We start from the raw sequence: 18,117 nt of genomic DNA, 5'->3' as shown, positions 1-18,117 counted from the left end.
TAATGCCACGGGGGCGGGATAATATATTCATCACAATCCACAATAGGCCGTTACATACCCTTCCGCTATCATTTAAAGATAGACAAGAAGTTAGTGGTAGTACCTACAAGTGGTACGTACATATAGTCCTACTCATTGTACAATCAAATATGTAGAGATAGCGGATATGCTCATTCGGTACTACTCCAGAGATGATAAAGAGATATTGGGTGCACATTTGTGCTTAGCAAGGAAATTATTGTAAAAGACAAGTTAAAACATAGTAAAGGCCTAGGGCAACAACCCTAGCCCAAAAATAGCAGGCCCAAGAGCATCCAAATGAATAGTCCAACTTCATAGCCCATCAAGCTGGTCTGGCACCAGCCCATCAACCTCGACGACATGTCGTAAGCCACAAGTTAATGCTTCAGAAGACATGCCGTACGTCATAATCCCAGCGGCACTGCTGGACCTGTGCCTCGCCGATCTACGCCTCCGCGACTCCTACACGCTTCTGCCTAAACCGTTGTGCCTCACGTCGCAACAGCTCACACCAGAAATACGGCAAACACGCCGTCTGAAATACTGCTGGTCTTGATGAACACACCCACGCCGCTGATGGAGATGCAGCCAGAAAAAACCAAGGTCGAGCTGTCGAGAAACTATCCAAAGCGCACCACCCATCGACGATCCTCGGACCAAATCGAATCGAATACCCGTCCGGCAGCAAATCCCAAGACTATGGCGAGGCCGAAGGCCAGCAGTAGTCGAGGCGCCGCCGGACGAGATCAAATATTGAAGTGGAAAAAAAACCAGACTTTGGGGTATTAGGGTTTCCTTAGGAAGACTAATGTTGCTCATGAGTTTCGTGAACAAATGGTGTATTTCATCCATTAGCTTATCTTGTTAGACATTTCAAATGGAGTTATACTCAATCAGATGGAAGGGATGCAAGTTGGTCTAAAGCTACCTTATACTGAAGCACATATGATCAAGATGGGGCTACAGAAGTGAAATATTTTTTGTTGAAGTCAAATATGTATAATAAACAATTGCGTAAATGCTTCTTTCTCTGTCCTTTATTTACAGTAAAGCTACGTTTGATTCGCGAAAAGTAAAGGAGAAATGTGGTTCCTTCCAAACACTAAAGTGATTCACTTTCCCTCATTCTTTCATTGCATTTATTACTCACAAAATATTATTTTATTGAATTAATTACAAATTTTTTATAAACTTCCCTGATAACTTTCCTAATGTTTACGTACATCATCGGAATGGAAAGTTCTTGACAAATTCAATTTTTTTATTTATGGAAAAAACAAAGAAATTACTTTTATTTCTGTGTACCAAACGAGACCTAAATTCACATTTCCATTTTGGTGATTTATCATTGTCAACTACTCAAATTTATTTGATTTTGCTGACAAAAACACAAGGAGAGTTGAATGCACACTCCTTATTTTACAATTCACACATCATATTTCATTTTTTAATAACTTAAATTTCATCTTTTATATAAAGTTTTATGACTTTATTAAACACAAATGTAAAGATCGTGTACGTAAAGGCATCGGCCATTCGGCCGCATCGCTGATAAGTGATAACCTAATAGAAAACGTGTGATTGACCAAAAACAAGAAAAAAATAGAAAACGTGTGGGTCCCAAGGACTTTACTTCTAACTTTTTAAGCACTCGGGCAGTTGAGCAAAATTGTAAGTTTCCGATGGTGTTGAACAAGCGAAGAGTATCTATTCCATTACGGATATCTATTCCTCTTACTTCTCTATGGGCGTGTGATGTCTTCCTAAGTTGCGACCATGAAGACATTTTCTCCGACCACTTGTACCACAAATTGAAGTCTCGAGGAATTTGTACTTTCCAGGATGGCCAACTGTCTCGAGGAATTTGTACTTTCCAGGATGGCCAACAATTGCAAAGAAACACAACTCCTCAGTTTGCCATTGTTGTTCTCTCGCAAAACTATGCTTCTTCGCCCCAGCGCTTGAATGAACTTTCAAAAATTCTAGAGTGCATAAAAGATAGGAACAGGATTCTGCCGGTATTTCGTGATGTTAATCTGTTCCATGTCCAAAAACAAAAAGGGACTTTTGAGAAAGCATTTGAAAAGCATGAAGAAAGGTTTCAGGATGACTTGGAAAAGGTTCAAGCCTGGAGAGATGCTTTAACCCAAGTGTGCAATTTTGCTGGATGGACTACCAATGATAGGTAACGGTTGTAATAAATTATGAGTTGATGTGTTAGCTTGATATACATTGTTGACATATATATTCACCGACAGCGTATGCTTTTAAGGGTTGAGCAGTTGTATTTACAGGCTTTTAGCTACCAAAGATAGACCAACTGATGATCTGAGCATTCATCATTTCCTTTTCTTGATGGTAGGAATGAAGTACAGGTTATAGAAGAAATTACTGAAGCACTGTGGAACAAACTACATTCTAGACTCAGTCCAACGGAAAAACTGCACCCGACGTCCACACACAACTTGGTAAGAATTTGCTTTAGACTTGAATGAAATAAAACTGTTTTTAACCAATCCAAATAACGTTGTCACACTTGGTTACAAGTTACATATCAAACGTTCTTCAAGATACAGTCCTCTGCTTGCAAATTGTAGAAGGGAATTAGAAGCAACATAGATGTATTTCTTAACTAAAGTTCGACATATGCAGGTCGCATTCACTAGCATTAGTGTTAATGAGGACAACCATGATCATAACCATCCAATAAACATTACAGATGTGACGGTAAAAACTCAGAATTATAGTTAACCAACATTTTTTATATTGCATTTTTTTTCAAAACTAATTGATCTCTTTACTTAATTTATACTATTGTAGGCTACTTCAGTAGAGTGGAACTTTTTGATCACTAGTCTTGGCCTAGAGATCTTGTCAGCGGCTTTTGATCAGGCTTCCTCCTCAAGTGAGCCACACTATGCACTATTTGGTATGCTTTTTTCTATTGCAGCCTTGTTCACTTGCATTTGGGAGCTCATTTACAAGGGCATAAAGAATAGAGTAGTATTGAAGAAGTTCGGAAAGCTCTGGTGGTTTTATTATCCACATCCCCACACTAGCATGCCTTTCGGTACTCTCCCTGAGATTTACGGATTAATTGGAAGCATCGCTCAGTGCATATGCTCTATAACTCAATACATTTACTTCTCTTGGCATGCTGATAGTCCCATAAAACTCTCACTTTTACCAGCAATCTTTCTTTTCTGTTTGGCTGGTTCAAGACTAAATAGGAATCAAAACCATTGTTGATCAGACTATTGTAAGTAAATGCCAACACAAAGAGTACATAATCGTGATTGAATGAACCTTTGTGATGGTTTTTTGAGAACAACTTGAGGTAGATACGGGCATATAATTACTTGTATCCATCTGTTGCGAATTTCTGTTTATGTTTGTAGCCTAAATGAGTTTTTACACAGTTAGTATCAAGCAACTATAGCAACTTATACCAGCCTAATGATGATAACCTTACGATTATATACATGATTTGTTCTACCGTATGATTATAAACATGATTTGTTCTACTGTACTATGCGAGAAAATACGAATAGGTTTTGCCATCTGGACTGAAGTGATGATTTTGTTTTTAGATCTAACCAATTGCAAAAGAACTCACAGTTGGATCATTGGAAAGTACTATTCAGGATTATTTTTCATTTTCTTTCACATAACCATTTCATTAAGCAAGGGTTGGCTGGAGTGGAGGTCGTTGGCCATGGATATCGGTATGATTATATTATGGTTTGTATTCCCCTGAGAAAAATTGCCCAATGTTTCCAAATTAGTTCATCTTCGAACCTTTCCGGCATAAATTGTAGATCTCAGAGAGGTCATATTTCTTTGGGTTGGTAGTAATGGAATGGTTTCATTCATTTTTGTTATAAGATTTTTGGTGGTCGTTTCCTCCTGGCTTATATATGTGACATGGCAGAAGCTTTTACCAAATGAAGCTTCAGCTTTCTTTTGCAAAGATTGACTGCTGGGATGTAGATTAAAATTGAAGTGTGTATCACTACAGTTTCCTGCTTTCCATTATGTTTTGGATGCTCAACTATTGGCTTTGCTTGTTCTTGCAACTAGACTACTCCAAATATATATGCCCATATATATCATGTCAGTCAACCGCTAGACTCCAAATATTCAAGGAACGTATTATCAAAGCAGATTAATGTTTGAGTTTTGAAGTTAGAGATGGCATATTTGATCATTTGATGTATCTATAGCGGTTATAGATTGACCAGTATTTACACCTTCCATAATCTTTTGTTAAAGCATCCATATAGTTGTCATGTGCATCTCATCAACTCTTTCAAACAGTATGTACACATTGCAAATCGGAGGAAATTCTTGCAACACTGGAGCAATTTGGCAGATGATTTGGTTACTGTTAACTGATATGCAACCTTGGTTTCTTATAGACATTGTCTAAGGTGCATTCAATTCTTAGTTGGCTTATCCTCATAGCTGTCAACTTCTTTCTTTAATAATTAAGAAAGATAAAAATTCTTGCTTTGTCTCACTTGTATTTGCAGTTTTGCAGACGAAGTGATGAACGAACTCTAAGATTTTGAGTTTGGCAAGATTGATTCCAGGCACATATTGTCTGTTACAAAATGCAACAAAGCTAACAGGCTTTAGGGATACCTGTTTTTTATTCAATTATTATTTCCCGATGAAATAGTTTCAGGACAGAAAACCTATTGCTGATTGCTGATATATGCAGAACTTACACCAAACCATATTGGCTTGGAAAATGACTTGGAAACCACATGGTCAAAGTATAGCACCAAAACCAAAAAACTTGGTGTACTAGTAAACATTGGCTTTTGTTACATGGTTTATTAGGGAAAGGAAGAAATTAAAAGCATACTCTTACACTTACCTGATGATCATTAGTGGAGTTAGGGAGTCCTAATGGTTGTTCATTTCTACACCTTGGAAGTTCTTATCAATGACCTGAGAAAAATAAATGAACAGCTTACAGCAGTTAAAAAGTGCCACCACCATGCAGCTGGCAGCAGCCCATGTCATCTTTCTGGCATGGTAGGTATGGATTTTTCTCTTATCATTTTTCAAATGAGATTGATAGTAAGTGTTAGTCTTGTTCTACCATTAGTCATAACATATATGTGGCTTCGGCTCATAGCAGAAAACTTTACCAAGATGAGCGCTTCTTATGCGGACAAAAATATTGAGTGCTTTTTAGAGCATGTGATATTTTTAGCTTTGAAAGTACTGACCTGCTGTTATAACATACGAAAGTACGTACTGATCTTATTAGTCACTTTTGGACAGAAACATTGACACAGTTCACGGAAGGAGCATATTTACACAAAAGAAACCATGAATAATTAATCGATACGAGTATCAGTTTTGGGAGAATAGCTAAATTTTGTTTCAGGAAAACAAATCAACTGCTGATTGCAGATATAGGTGAGCTTACATCATATCAAACCTCGGAGAATTTGAGGGGTCAAACTTTTGGGCGTTGGGAAAGACTTGGTAACTGGAGACAAGTGCCAAGGGAGTTTACATCAAATCCAGAACAACAGGTAACTATCATGGGGAGAGGATCCTCTCCTGAGCAAGTTTTCACCTGACCTTCCTGACCTTTTAATCAGATGAAGACAAGTGTTATTGTTTAATCCAATGGTCTACAATTACTCTGCCACTCCTACCACTCCTCACGTGTCCTTTTCCTCCTCAACTTTCTTTTCCTTCTCTTCCTCTCTCCTGTTATTCTTTTCCTTCTGTTCTTTGCTCTCACCACCATCTACACGGGTAAGGGATGCACTCCCTTGAATGGCACCCTCTTCCGATTCCTCTTCATTGAAAGCCATCAGCGATTGACCCAGACAAGGACTGAATCAATCCAAAATACTGACCCCAAATTCGAGGGATGAAGAACGTGTAGAGCACTTGCTAAAATTCTTTTTTCCCAATGAACTCTTTGATTTTTTTTTTTTTTTTGGGTGAAGTTGATATCTCAAATTAGGAGCTGAAAACATCTAAACCACAGATAATTAAAGCTTTACTGAAAAAGGAATCCCAGATTATTTTCCTCGAAACAAAGAGAATTGAATGATCTCAAATTTTCTTCATATCCCCTTTATTTGCCAAGTCAAGTCATAATAAACCTTTTGCAATTCGATGTTACAAATAGTGGGATCAAATTTCTTCCATGCAATTTTGGTTTGTAAGAGCAAAGAACATAAGGAAAAGAAGAACTAGAGAGAGGAAGGGAAGGAAAAGAAAGTTGCAGAGGAAAAGCACACGTGAGGAGTGGTAGGAGTGGCAGAGTAATTGTAGACCATTGGATTAAACAATAACACTTGTCTTCATCTGATTAAAAGGTTAGGAAGGTCAGGTGAAAACTTTGCTTAGGAGAGGATCCTCTCCCCTATCGGATCCCCTAATTATTTAGTCTAAAAAGGAAGCAGCTGGTCAAGGAGTATTTCATGATTCTTCGTCTGGCGCATTTTCCTGGAATGTATGAAAATTTTCTCAATATGGGACTTTCCTCACTAGAAAGAACAAAGAGGAAGACCTAAACAACAGGAGGTTTGTTGAGGAATAACAATGCCATTGACCAAGTCCTCCCATCACCTGCCCTGAGTTATCAAAGAGAGCCAAGGAAGCAGCAGCAGAGTGGGAACAACGACAAGCTAGGAGCCTAGGAATGGTCTTCTGCACTTCACTACTGTTATGCTTCTCTAAATGGGAAAAAAAACTTGCGCAAAAACGTGTAAAACAACGACAAGTGTGGCCCTTGACTCACAATTGTATCAATACTTTCCCAACTTAACCACCTGTTATGTGTTGAGTTTTTAATTACAAAAAGCCTCGATACAATTAGGTGTGATCTACTCACTTATAAAAGTTAAATTATCTTTTGTCACTTTTCTAATGTGAGATATTTCATCTTTAACAAAGCGTAGTAAGAGCAGGGATTATTTTTCTAATTATATAGGCTAAGTATCACTTGTTCTCATCTCGTAATAGAGTCCAAGACTCCAAGATTCACTACAACAAATATGGCCTATAGCTACCATTCAATCCCCACAATTACATCAATGGTGACAGCACCCAAAAAATACTCACCATTCCTTTTTTTTCTTTGGTCCGACACTCACCAAAGCCCACAAACGTGTCCCTGCAATTTAAAACAAATATTTGTCTAACTATTCAAAACTCACCAAACGCGTCTTTGTGTAGATAAGGTGAAATCAAGGGCAAAGCCCTCTCCTCAGAAACTTAGTTTGGATCTCTCTCTCTCTCTCTCTCTCTCTCGTCCTCCTTCTCCTTCCTGTATCTCTCGATCTCTCAATCATGAACAAGGTAGTAGATCCAAAATCCATGCAGATCCCCCACTATCGATTTTGGATCTGGTCCGATGGTGAAGTTTCTGTTGGAGCATCTGGAGAAATAGATTTTGGATATGCTCCAACGGTGAAGTTTATGTTGGAGCATCAGTCTTAATCGAGTTTGGATCTACTCCGATGGTGAAGTTTCTGCTGGAGCATTTGGAGAAATCTGGGTGTGGGATATTAGACGGGTCTTGCTGGGCCGTTCATTGTGAGAAGAAGATTGCCGGAGTATACACCCACCGCGGATGGGTACTATACATTTTACCTTTTCTCTTTGTTTCGACTACTTTGTGTTGAAATTGGAATGATTTTGATTATTACAAATGTGACAAAATTCACTTAGTTGAGGAATGAACTAAAGTCTTTCCTAGGATGAGTGTTTGCGTCATTTGGGTTGCTCTCTAGCTCTTTTAATTTTCTCCTTTTGTGTCTGTTCTGTGGCGGTTCATAATAGAAAGAAATTTGGGGGATTTGAACAAAATGGCTAATTTCTTTGCTGTGTTTTGTGAATGATTTGTCTTTCAGATAATGGTGTGTAGTAATCACATGAACATGCAAGATGAGGTCAACCAAGTAGTGATACATGAGCTAATTCATGCTTTTGATGATTGTCGGGCTGCTCCAATGGTGAACTGGGCTAATTGGCCTCATCATGCTTGTAGCGAGGTGTGAGTCAAATAGAAATTGATTCTTTTCCTTAAATTTGAACCTCGAGTTTATTTATTTACATACTATATTTCTGGAACAGATTCGTGCTGGCCATCTTAATGGTGATTGCCACTGTAAACGTGAATTTTTGCTGTGCCAAGAAGATTCGAGAATTGTGAACAAGTGAGTTTCTCAGCTTCAATTTAAATAAGAAATTGAGATACCCTCTTTTGCTTACTTCATTTGCATACATAGTGGAATACTCTGTTAACAAGAAGATTCGTGAATTTGTCTTTCAAAATTTGAAATAAGGGAGCTCGATGACTTCTTATAATTCTACCTCTCACTTGTTTATAGTTTACACCGACTTAGGTATCTCAGTAGGCTGTAGGTGACCATTTTTGGTATATTTGTGACATTTATCACTTCCTTAAATTGTATGGTTCCTAGAGTTGTGTCAAACATGACCATTTTTTATAGATATCTACCATGTGCACTTGTTTGAGATATTAAAAATGCTTGATCTGTTTGTTTGTGTTTGTTTTTAATAAGTGTAAGCAAGTGTCCTGCTCTTTTCAATTACTTAAGTTCCAGGCTGTGACTTTTTATTTTGACTTTTCTATTAGGATTAATTTCAGTTTACCCCCCTGAGGTTTGGGGGTGAAATCATTTCACCCCCTCTACTTTCAATTTTGAATTTTTACCCCCTAAACTTTTAAATTTCAATCAGTCTTGTCCAATTTTTACTGTTCCGTCCAAATTGGACGTTAAGTTTGACTTTTGAGGGCTAAAAATGGTCATTTCAACATAAAACATTAAAAAAAAAAAAATTCTGTTTTTTAGTTTTTTTAGTTTTTTTTTTCTGTTTCTTCTCTTTTTTTTTTTTTTTGTTTTTTTTTTTTTATTTTGTCTCCAACCTATACACCACAAGTTATAATAGGTTTATAAAAACAAAAAAATACTCTAGGTAGTTGAAAGCCGCTCTCTGGTCTACGATATTTGTGACATATCTCCGATAAAGTGAAGAATTTAGGATATATCCCAAATAAAGTGAAGAAATATTTGTAAAAAATAATTTTACACTTTATCTGTAAATAAATATGTGTATATCCCCAATAAAGTGAAGAAATATCTGTGTAAAATCATTTTTGGTCTACGATATTTGTGATATATATCCAATAAATTGAAGAATTTTAGGATATATCCCCAATAAAGTGAAGAAATATCTGTAAAAAATGATTTTACACTTTATCCAGTAAATATATGTATATCCCCAATAAAGTGAAGAAATATCTGTGTAAAATCATTTTTTACAGATATTTATTTACAGATAAATATTGGATATATATCACAAATATCGCAGACTAAAAATGATTTTACACAGATATTTCTTCACTTTATTGGAGATATACAGATATTTATTTACAAATAAGTGTAAAATTATTTTTTACAGATATTTCTTCACTTTATTGGGGATATATTCTAAAATTCTTCACTTTATCGGAGATATATTACAAATATCGTAGACCAGTTAGCGGCTTTCAACCACCTAGAATATTTTTTGTTTTTATAAACCTATTATAATTTGTGGTGTATAGGTCGAAGACAAAAAAAATAAAAAATAAAAAATAAAAAACTAAAAAAAGAAAAAAAAAAAATTTTAATTTTTTTTAATTTTTTATGTTGAAATGACCATTTTAGCCCTCAAAAGTCAAAATTAACGTCCAATTTGGACGGAACAGTAAAAATTGGACAAGACTGATTGAAATTGAAAAGTTTAGGGGGTAAAAATTCAAAATTGAAAGTAGAGGGGGTGAAATGATGACACCCCCAAACCTCAGGGGGGTAAACTGAAATTAATCCTTTCTATTATTATCATTTTTTTTCTCTTGTCCTTGCAACATCTCACCAAAAGTAATAAGAGGTTTATTGAGATTTTAATCACCATTGGATTTGGATTCAATTGTTTTAACTGCTACCAACAAAACATTCTTTTATATTGCATAAACAAATAGCAAAGATGATACTCCAAGTGCCAAATTACTCATCTCAATGTATCATTTGTAGTCACTTTCTGTTCCTTTCGTTTGCCGAAATTTGAACAAAATGTTATTTGCCCTTCCTTTAGAATGAGTTGGTTTGGTCTTCCAATGGAGTCATCATTAGATACTCGATATCAATTGCTAGTTACAACTTTATTGATTCTGTTATACCTTTTAATGTGATATGCAGTGAAGGGTTTATTGATCAAAACCCTTTGCAGATTAGCAAATGATCATGAATTGACATTACCTTATAACAGGGTTTATTGATTAAACATATCACATGCTAACCCTTATAACATGGTTTTTGATCAGGCTCAGTTCATTGATCAAGACCCTTTGTAGCAGCAAGTGCAATTTTCATTCATCCATCAAATTTGCAGCAGCAAGTGCAATTTTCATTGATCAAGACCCTTTGCAGCAACAACTACAATTTTCATTAATCCATCAAATTTGCAGCACCAAGTGCAATTTTCAGTTCAGGCAAGTTCATAGAGTATAGGGCTTTTCAATTAAGAATAGGTATATTAATTTTAATTTGTTTTTTTTTAATATGAAATTGTGCGGTCACCATTGCTAGAAAAAGTGTGTTTTCTGGTGATGGGGCCCACAGTTTCTCAGTCACCAAAAATCTGATAGTGGTTTATTGGGTATATGTCACGGCAGCAATAGAAACCATCAACTAATAGTGCCAAAGCTGGTGTCTATTGCTATCCCCACACCAATCATTGGTGTCTATAGGATCAACACACACCATTCTCAATGGTAGCTATAGGCCAGTTTTGTGTAGTGATTAACCTTAACTTTATCATCGAAGAGACCTAAGCTATATATCACATCAACTTATGTTAACTACCCATGTAAGTTCAACTAATGGATTTCTAACTCCTAAAGAGAGATATACACATTCACAATGGGTTCAAATGCCGCCGACGCTTATTGGAGTTAAATCCCAATATATTCTTGGTGGCCAGGGGGGAGGAAGCGTTTTGACAAGATCCCCCGAGCACGGATTAGTTTCTGGGCCTAGGAAGCCTTTGAGGACACCCTGTGATTGACAAATCAAAAAAAAAAAAAAAAAAAAAAAAAAAAAGGTAACCCGGAGAGATATGAATATATGCTTCTTTTTAATTATTTTAAGTTAAATCAATTGTCATTCACTAAATGTATATAGATAAATGATAAGTCCAAATATTATCTTAAACTTTAGATTGTATTATTGCTTGCTGGATTACTTTGCTTGATTCATTTACAAGAGCATATACGTATACACATGTTGTTGAGTCTTAACCTGACATAGCAGGATCTTTGCTGTTAATTAATAACCACAACTTGTAAACATTTTTGGACCATTCCACTTGGTTATATACATGAGAATTCTAGACATTTGCTACACTTGCAAGATTAATCTAGGTACATGTAATCTAGGTAACACTAAATAGAATGCTTTAGAATTTTCCAATATTGCACATTACTTTTAACGGTTTGCATTATTTTGACTGTCTTGATCCTCGGGTAGTATATATGTAGTCCATTCAGGTTAGATCAAATTTAGGAATTATGCAGCAAAATCATGCGCGTTGTTTCAGATGGAATTTTCCTTACTCAACTGGGTTACCTCTTATTTGAAATTTGGAAAACAAGGTGCCCGGCTGTGCATACAGGTTTAATATCAATGTTTGGCTGGACTTTGATATAAATTGGAATACAATTATTAATGGGGTTTCTTGGGGTCTCAAATGACTTCCTAAAGTTACAAATGACTGTGACATGAAAATGACTTGCGCTCTGTTAATTTGTTTCTATTTAAAACGCTTATTTTGTTTTACCTTACACAAAATAAGGTGATGAAGAGAATCAAACAAAACGAGGATTCTGAGTGGAGGTTTCCAACCTGCTTCCACCCGGTTTAACACACGGGTTCACGCGTATAATGTCATCATCTCTTATTTGGATTACAATAATAGGTGTATAACAAGAAGTCAAAATGTAAACCGTGTGCTTCCTATATATATATATATATATATATATATATATATATATATATATATATATATATATATATATATGTAAGGAGATCGAGCACGCTGAATACAGAATTGAAGCGCAGTTGCATATGGCCTCCTCCTCAGTTCCAAAGTACGAAGTCTTCTTGAGCAGCTCTAGCAAGGATGCAGACAATTTTTCATACCTTTTACACAAAGGTTTGGAGGATAAAGGAATTCTCACTCTCAGAGGCAACCAAGAGGTTGAGGGAGGAGGCACAGCTTCCCTAGACGTAATCAGACAATCGTGGTCGGCCATAGTCATTATCTCGCCAGACTATGCTTCTTCCCCTTGGCTCCTGCAACAACTTGTACAGATTCTTCAAGCAAATAATCTATATGGTATGAAAGTTTTACCAGTTTTTCACCTTGTCAATCCCTCCGATGTCCGACACCAAAGGGGAACCATTGGGGAAAGCCTGAAGAAGCACGTACAATACCAGGTCGAAGAGATAAACAGATGGAGGCAAGCTTTGGCAACGGTGGCAAATTTCAGTGGATGGAATACTGGGGACGCCAAGTAAGCATGAACGATAAACAAACTCGTATGGATATGTTGTATCTTGGGTATCAACTAATTACTTTTTTTCTTGCCGACAGGGATCAAACACGGGTTATTAAAGAAATCGAGGAATACGTCTTGAAACGCATACCACGCTCCAGTGAGGAAAAGGTACATTCTAATTCTAAGCCTACATGGAATATAAGAAATGCATCCAAATTCATATACATATTTATAATTATGTTTTACTTTAAAATGTCATACTTTTATGAAGTTTAGCAACAGTACAATAAAAGCTTGGCTAAATAGCTATGAGAAAAAGTCATTACATAGAGCACACTACACCAGTACACCTCTCACACAAGCATATACTACTTAGCACACTCTTAATACACCCATCTTTTTTAATTAAGTGCAAAAAAAAGAAACTCAATAATTCTGAAATTAAATAAAAAAGCCTACAAGCTATTAGTTTTTTCACTTTTTGTCCATCTTCCCTACTCAATGACATACCCGCCTCCGGGATTAGGGCCACCACTCCAGCCACCCAAACCGGTCTTCGCAGGCCAACAACAACCAGGGGATTCCCAGACACACCTCCGCCCCGCCCCTAAACACCATTACATCGACTGTGGTACCCCTGCCTGACTCCAAGCAATCTAGATCCAAAGAAACCCGGCGCGGGTTAATTAACTTTTACACTAACTCGACCGAAATTTATTTTTACACTAACTTTTACACTAACCCCTGCCTGGCATTTAAGGCCTGTATATAGTTAATTAACTTTTACACTAACTCGACCGAAATTTATTTTTTATAAAACAAAATGGAATTGCTTTACAGATGAAGTTATATAATTTATAGGGTAGCAGTGGTGTTCACATGGTCAGTTGCTGATCAAAGAATTGTTTATAATATGTCACTACCTTATTTCAACCAAGGTCTCAAATTTATCCGAAATTAGCGAAATATTCGTCGAAATTTCCGTAATTTGGAAATACTGAAACGAAAGGATCAGGATCCTCTCTTAAGCACATTCCCCTCTTGACCTACCTCAGCTTTTCACAAGATTTGGACACGTGGCTCTAATTAATCTAATGGTCTACGATTTTTAGTTTACCTTTTTTCTATTTTTTTTTTTATGTCCCCTGTTCTTCTCTTCCTTCACTTGCAGTGCCCATCTCTCCCAGTCTCCTTCCAGTTCTTCTTCTTCTTCTTCACTCAGCACAGATTACAAACTGCGAAGTAAACCTATTTAATTTTCACAACCTCCCCCTATTATTTACTTTCCTCCTCTGGTTTACCTTCAAACCCTAGAAATAACTCACTTTAAGATGCAATTGCCTCTCTCCCACAACCCCCCTATAACTGGATTTGGGAGCCTCGATGCTAAGACTATCCTTTGGTCCGTTCTTTTTGTCTTCCCCAATTTCTATCACTCTTTCTCTTCCCCAATTTTTATCATGAAAAAATTTCAGATTTGAATTTCAAGATGATCTTGTTCTTATCCGAAAAACAAGAACTTGAAATAGGTTGAATGATGACCGCAACGGTGGAGGTTGATTGATTTGATGACTGGTTTGTAAAATTGTGTGGTTGTTGCAAAATCTTGTTCAATCATGTAATCTTGAAGATGATGGAGGTAGGATAATCAATGGAAGGGATATATAATCTGTGAGCTACCTTGGAACCATATCTGAGAACAAAGGAAAGGTGGAGAGAGAGGACTAGCGGAGGGTGGAGAGGGAGAGAGAGAGAGATTTGAAACAGGAGAACAGGAGAAACTGACAAAAACTATAAAGGGTTGTTTTGTAAAATCAGTAATTTTTATGTTGAGGAGATATGTAGACCATTGGATATGACACTTGACAGGTGTCTTAATCTCTATAAAAACATAGGTAGGTTAGAAGGGGAATGAGCTTAAGAGAGGATCCGGGTCCGAAACGAAATTCATATATTATGTCATTTCCGTCAAGAATTTTCCAAAATTTTTTAAAACTTACCATACATTTCAGCAAAATTCTTAATTTTTGAAATATCTACGCACACAAAATATATTTAAAAATTTACACCGAAAATTCTCCAAAATTTCTATGAAATTTGTATGCCACCGACAACGAAGTTTTTTACTCATATTTTCATAGAGAATATATGAAACTTTGAATTATTTTTTTTTTCAAACAAGTTGAATACAACATAAAAACTTTTTTCTTTTATCTGCTACCAAAACCATTTCTAAAATTCATGTACTTGGGAGCAGTATTGTATGATGCTAAATGGAAGCAGTTCAATCATAAGGATCGAACCACATAGTAGTAGATCTTTTTATTAATACTTTATATTGCTCTTGTTGTACTTGTTCATTTTCATTCACGAGGTTTTGGTATTACATCCCCCCTCGGTTGTATTTTTCTAATTATTAGTGAAAAAGACATGATGGCCAAGCCTCCTACTGGGTTTCAGCCATAAAAAAAAAAAAAAAAAAGTAAATTGCATTCATATTATTAATATACAGCACAATTATAATTACATATAGATAAAAACACTAGTTTAGCAACCTATTATAGTACTAGTTAATTACTCATGTATATTAAATATCACAATTCTATTATAAATGTATAATTTTAGAGAGGCTACATTGTAAATATGTTTATTATAGATTAGTTTAGTTTATGTAAAAGTTACATTCAAAAATATCATCTTATAAATGCAATTAATGTGATTTCTTTATTTTTAACAGAAATTTCCACTGAAATCGAAACTTTCTCCGAAATTTTCTTAAATTTGAAGTACCGAAATCAAAACCGAAACCGAAATTTGAAACCTTGATGGGGGGGGGGGGATCCGAGACCTAAAGAAAAAAAAAAAAAAAAAAAAAGGTACCTGCTCCACACTCTAAAATAAAAAATTAACCAACAAATTTAATCGGCCATTGATCAATACAACTAAAATATAATCAAGAAAAATTATGATAGTTATATCTATAAAAATAAAATTCTAATGATATTATATATGTTTGTTTGCTTGAATTGCAAAAAAAAAAAAAGTGCCAAAAAGACAAAGAAGATGTTGGTAGACACTGGAAACTCAAGCTCAATCATCGAATCAACAATTTACCAGATCTAGAGGTAAATTGATTTTAGATAAGGGAAAACATCATCAATGGTCACTGAGTTATGGCTTATTCGACACTTCACTCACTCAGTTTTGCATCCGTTTTTCATTTAATTCACTGTCGTTAATTCTGCCGTTAAAAGCTATTAAAATTGAGGGTATATTTGTCTAAACACTAAAAAAATACATTTCTAACTTTTAAAAAAAGAAATTTTTTTTTTCAAATTATATAAGTTAAAAAAATCATTTTTATTAGAAATCTTAGAAATTTAAAAAATTGAAAAAAGTCTAATAAATATAAATTGAGGGTATATTTGTCTAAACACTAAAAAAATGCATTTCTAACTTATTTTTTAAAAAAAAAAGACAATTTTTTTTTTCAAATTATATTTAAGTTAAAAAATTTATTTTTTATTAGAAATTTCAGAAATTTAAAAAATTTGAAAAAAAGTCTAATAAATGTAGTTTTTTTAAGTTAAAAATGATTTTTAAGTGTTTTAACAAATATACCCTCAATTTTAACGGTTTCTAACGGTAGAATTAACGACAGTGAGTTAAGTGAAAGACTGATGTAAAACTGAGTGAGTTAAGTGATATTGTTGAAATTAACTCACTGTTAAGTGTCGAATAAGTCATAACTCAGTGACCATTGGTGATATTTCCCCTTTAGATAAACTATTTAGATAAAAAAAACATAACACTTATTATATTGATTTTTTCTTTCCATGCATATGCACTATCACGTGAGTGCAGATTGGGGAGAGGGATTCAATTCACTATATAATAGATTATTCAACTAATTTTATACTATTTTTCATATTAATTTATCATCTGTGTCTCTGTGAAGAAGCTTGCGCCGTCCCCGCCGCCGCTCGTCGGCATCCGCCGCATCCGCCTCTTAGTCACCTGCCCCCACCCCCAGCCTCTGCCGCCCCCGCCCCCGCCCCGGCAGTAGACGAGGTCACTAGCAATATCAGTGTCGAGGAGCAGAGTATTGAGCAAAATGTGGACGAGGTCACCAGCAATATCAGTGTCAAGGAGAATATCATCAGCATTGGTGGCAATGGGCACATCAATGAGCGTGAGGAGCAAAAGGGCACAGCGCATGTAATGCTCGAAACTCATAACCATAGTCAAGCAACATTTTCCGTACCATAATATAGCTCTTCAATTTTTAACTGAACATATTTCTATGTACTTTATTTGTAGGCTACATCAGCAGAGTGGAAGTTCTTACTCTGTACCCTCGGCCTCGAGATTTTTTCTGCTGGTTTTGATCAAGCTTCTTCGCCAAGCAAACCCCACTTTGCATTAATTGGAATGCTGCTTGCTGTTGCAGCTGTATTCACTTGCATTTGGGAGCTCATTCATAAGAACAGCCTAGTACCGAAGAGGTGGCAAAAACTGCAGTATATATATTATCTACGTCCTTCTGACACTTTCTTCGAAAGTCACCTAGACATTTATGGAGTAGTTAGTAGCATCTCTCAATGCGTTTTCTCCACAGTACAGTATATATACTTCTTTCAGCATGCTGATAGTCCTATCAGATTATCCGCCTTACCTGCCCTCTATCTCATGTGTTTGGTTGGTTCAAGACTCTGGAAGAACCGTTGGAGTGAACGACCTACCCTTGTAGCTAGCTAGATAGTTCTTCGACAAAGGGTCTGAAAAACTAACAAGACCCTTGAACATAATTGTGAGCGAGCAATTAATTAAAGAGAATGTTTCTTATTTTGAGAAAAACAAAGGACTAGATGAGGGCACATAATCCGCCATTAGTGAAGAGCTGTTTCCCTTTCATTAATGTCTGTATTTGTTTGTAATTGAGTCTAGCATTGACAGAATCCTACCATAAATTTAATTATGTCAGAAATGCCTGCTGAGAGGAGTTTGATATCCTCCTGATGAAGTTTGTACATGTTATTTGTTGACTTGTGAGTCATGCAGCAAAAATGTTGACAATCTTGACAGTAAAATCTTGAATGTTAATACAGCCACATTGTATGACCTGGTGTATTTCCTTTCACACCTAGCTATATGTAGTTTGTGCTCCTATATATACCCTTCCGTTTGGAGAAGAAAATGTGTAACAATATACCCCACATTTCATATCAAAAAATTCATCACTTATAAATATTTCTTCATTTCTATTTCATAATTTAACTTGGTATCAGAGCAAATATCCAAGAGGACTTTGTTTCTTTATATATATATATATATATATATATATATATATTTTACTTCATTGTTCTTTCCTCACACTCTGAGGTTAGATCACTGTTCATTTCTCTAATCTAAACGTTAGGATTGTTTTTCTATCTTTCAGAAGGTTTCCTGTGGTTTTCTGACCAGTCGATCAATCTCTCTCGATCAGT

General features: G+C 35.7%; 3 protein-coding genes across 6 annotated transcripts; all 3 read left to right on the top strand.

Annotated features, from left to right (window-relative positions):
• Positions 1-1,690: 1,690 nt before the first annotated feature.
• Positions 1,691-6,919, top strand: LOC112170257. The gene is made up of 5 exons (XM_024307477.2): positions 1,691-2,206; positions 2,384-2,489; positions 2,674-2,748; positions 2,842-5,573; positions 6,550-6,919. The coding sequence occupies exons 1-4, from the start codon at positions 1,704-1,706 to the stop codon at positions 3,268-3,270; spliced, it is 1,113 nt and encodes a 370-aa protein (XP_024163245.1). The 5' UTR covers positions 1,691-1,703; the 3' UTR covers positions 3,271-5,573; positions 6,550-6,919.
• Positions 6,920-7,224: 305 nt separating this feature from the next.
• LOC112174885 (mitochondrial inner membrane protease ATP23) lies at positions 7,225-12,076 on the top strand. 2 transcript variants are annotated; one of them, XM_024312717.2, is made up of 5 exons: positions 7,225-7,637; positions 7,914-8,054; positions 8,137-8,219; positions 10,394-10,416; positions 10,455-10,562. In XM_024312717.2, the coding sequence occupies exons 1-5, from the start codon at positions 7,521-7,523 to the stop codon at positions 10,481-10,483; spliced, it is 393 nt and encodes a 130-aa protein (XP_024168485.1). In that variant the 5' UTR covers positions 7,225-7,520; the 3' UTR covers positions 10,484-10,562. The 2 variants fall into 2 exon arrangements, with proteins under 2 accessions (XP_024168485.1, XP_024168484.1); XM_024312716.2 differs by having other exon boundaries at positions 7,226-7,637; positions 10,394-12,076.
• Positions 12,077-12,138: 62 nt separating this feature from the next.
• LOC112174575 (toll/interleukin-1 receptor-like protein) lies at positions 12,139-17,749 on the top strand. 3 transcript variants are annotated; one of them, XM_040509792.1, is made up of 5 exons: positions 12,139-12,643; positions 12,724-12,796; positions 15,673-15,753; positions 16,587-16,846; positions 16,949-17,749. In XM_040509792.1, exons 1-4 carry the CDS (start codon positions 12,195-12,197, stop codon positions 16,692-16,694), a joined length of 711 nt encoding a protein of 236 aa, XP_040365726.1. In that variant the 5' UTR covers positions 12,139-12,194; the 3' UTR covers positions 16,695-16,846; positions 16,949-17,749. The 3 variants fall into 3 exon arrangements, with proteins under 3 accessions (XP_040365726.1, XP_024168140.1, XP_024168139.1); XM_024312372.2 differs by lacking the exon at positions 15,673-15,753 and having other exon boundaries at positions 12,141-12,643; positions 16,590-16,846; XM_024312371.2 differs by lacking the exon at positions 15,673-15,753 and having other exon boundaries at positions 12,142-12,643.
• Positions 17,750-18,117: the final 368 nt, after the last annotated feature.

Source organism: Rosa chinensis, chromosome 6 (genome assembly GCF_002994745.2).
Source record: "Rosa chinensis cultivar Old Blush chromosome 6, RchiOBHm-V2, whole genome shotgun sequence".
Taxonomy (NCBI): domain Eukaryota; kingdom Viridiplantae; phylum Streptophyta; class Magnoliopsida; order Rosales; family Rosaceae; genus Rosa; species Rosa chinensis.
The sequence above is the reverse complement of the archived record's forward strand: the minus strand, read 5'-3'. Positions and strand labels throughout refer to the sequence as shown.

Excerpts from the sequence above, each read along its gene's own strand:
- LOC112174885 (XM_024312716.2), top strand. The coding sequence starts at position 7,521 with ATGGTGAAGTTTCTGCTGGAGCATTTGGAGAAATCTGGGTGTGGGATA. Across the intron at positions 7,638-7,913 it reads TATACACCCACCGCGGATGG|ATAATGGTGTGTAGTAATCA; the intron begins GTACTATACATT and ends TTTGTCTTTCAG. Across the intron at positions 8,220-10,393 it reads GATTCGAGAATTGTGAACAA|GCTCAGTTCATTGATCAAGA; the intron begins GTGAGTTTCTCA and ends GTTTTTGATCAG.
- LOC112174575 (XM_040509792.1), top strand. The coding sequence starts at position 12,195 with ATGGCCTCCTCCTCAGTTCCAAAGTACGAAGTCTTCTTGAGCAGCTCT. Across the intron at positions 12,797-15,672 it reads CACGCTCCAGTGAGGAAAAG|TGCCAAAAAGACAAAGAAGA; the intron begins GTACATTCTAAT and ends AAAAAAAAAAAG. Across the intron at positions 15,754-16,586 it reads ACAATTTACCAGATCTAGAG|AAGCTTGCGCCGTCCCCGCC; the intron begins GTAAATTGATTT and ends GTCTCTGTGAAG.
- LOC112170257 (XM_024307477.2), top strand. The coding sequence starts at position 1,704 with ATGGTGTTGAACAAGCGAAGAGTATCTATTCCATTACGGATATCTATT. Across the intron at positions 2,490-2,673 it reads CGACGTCCACACACAACTTG|GTCGCATTCACTAGCATTAG; the intron begins GTAAGAATTTGC and ends CGACATATGCAG. Across the intron at positions 2,749-2,841 it reads TAAACATTACAGATGTGACG|GCTACTTCAGTAGAGTGGAA; the intron begins GTAAAAACTCAG and ends ATACTATTGTAG.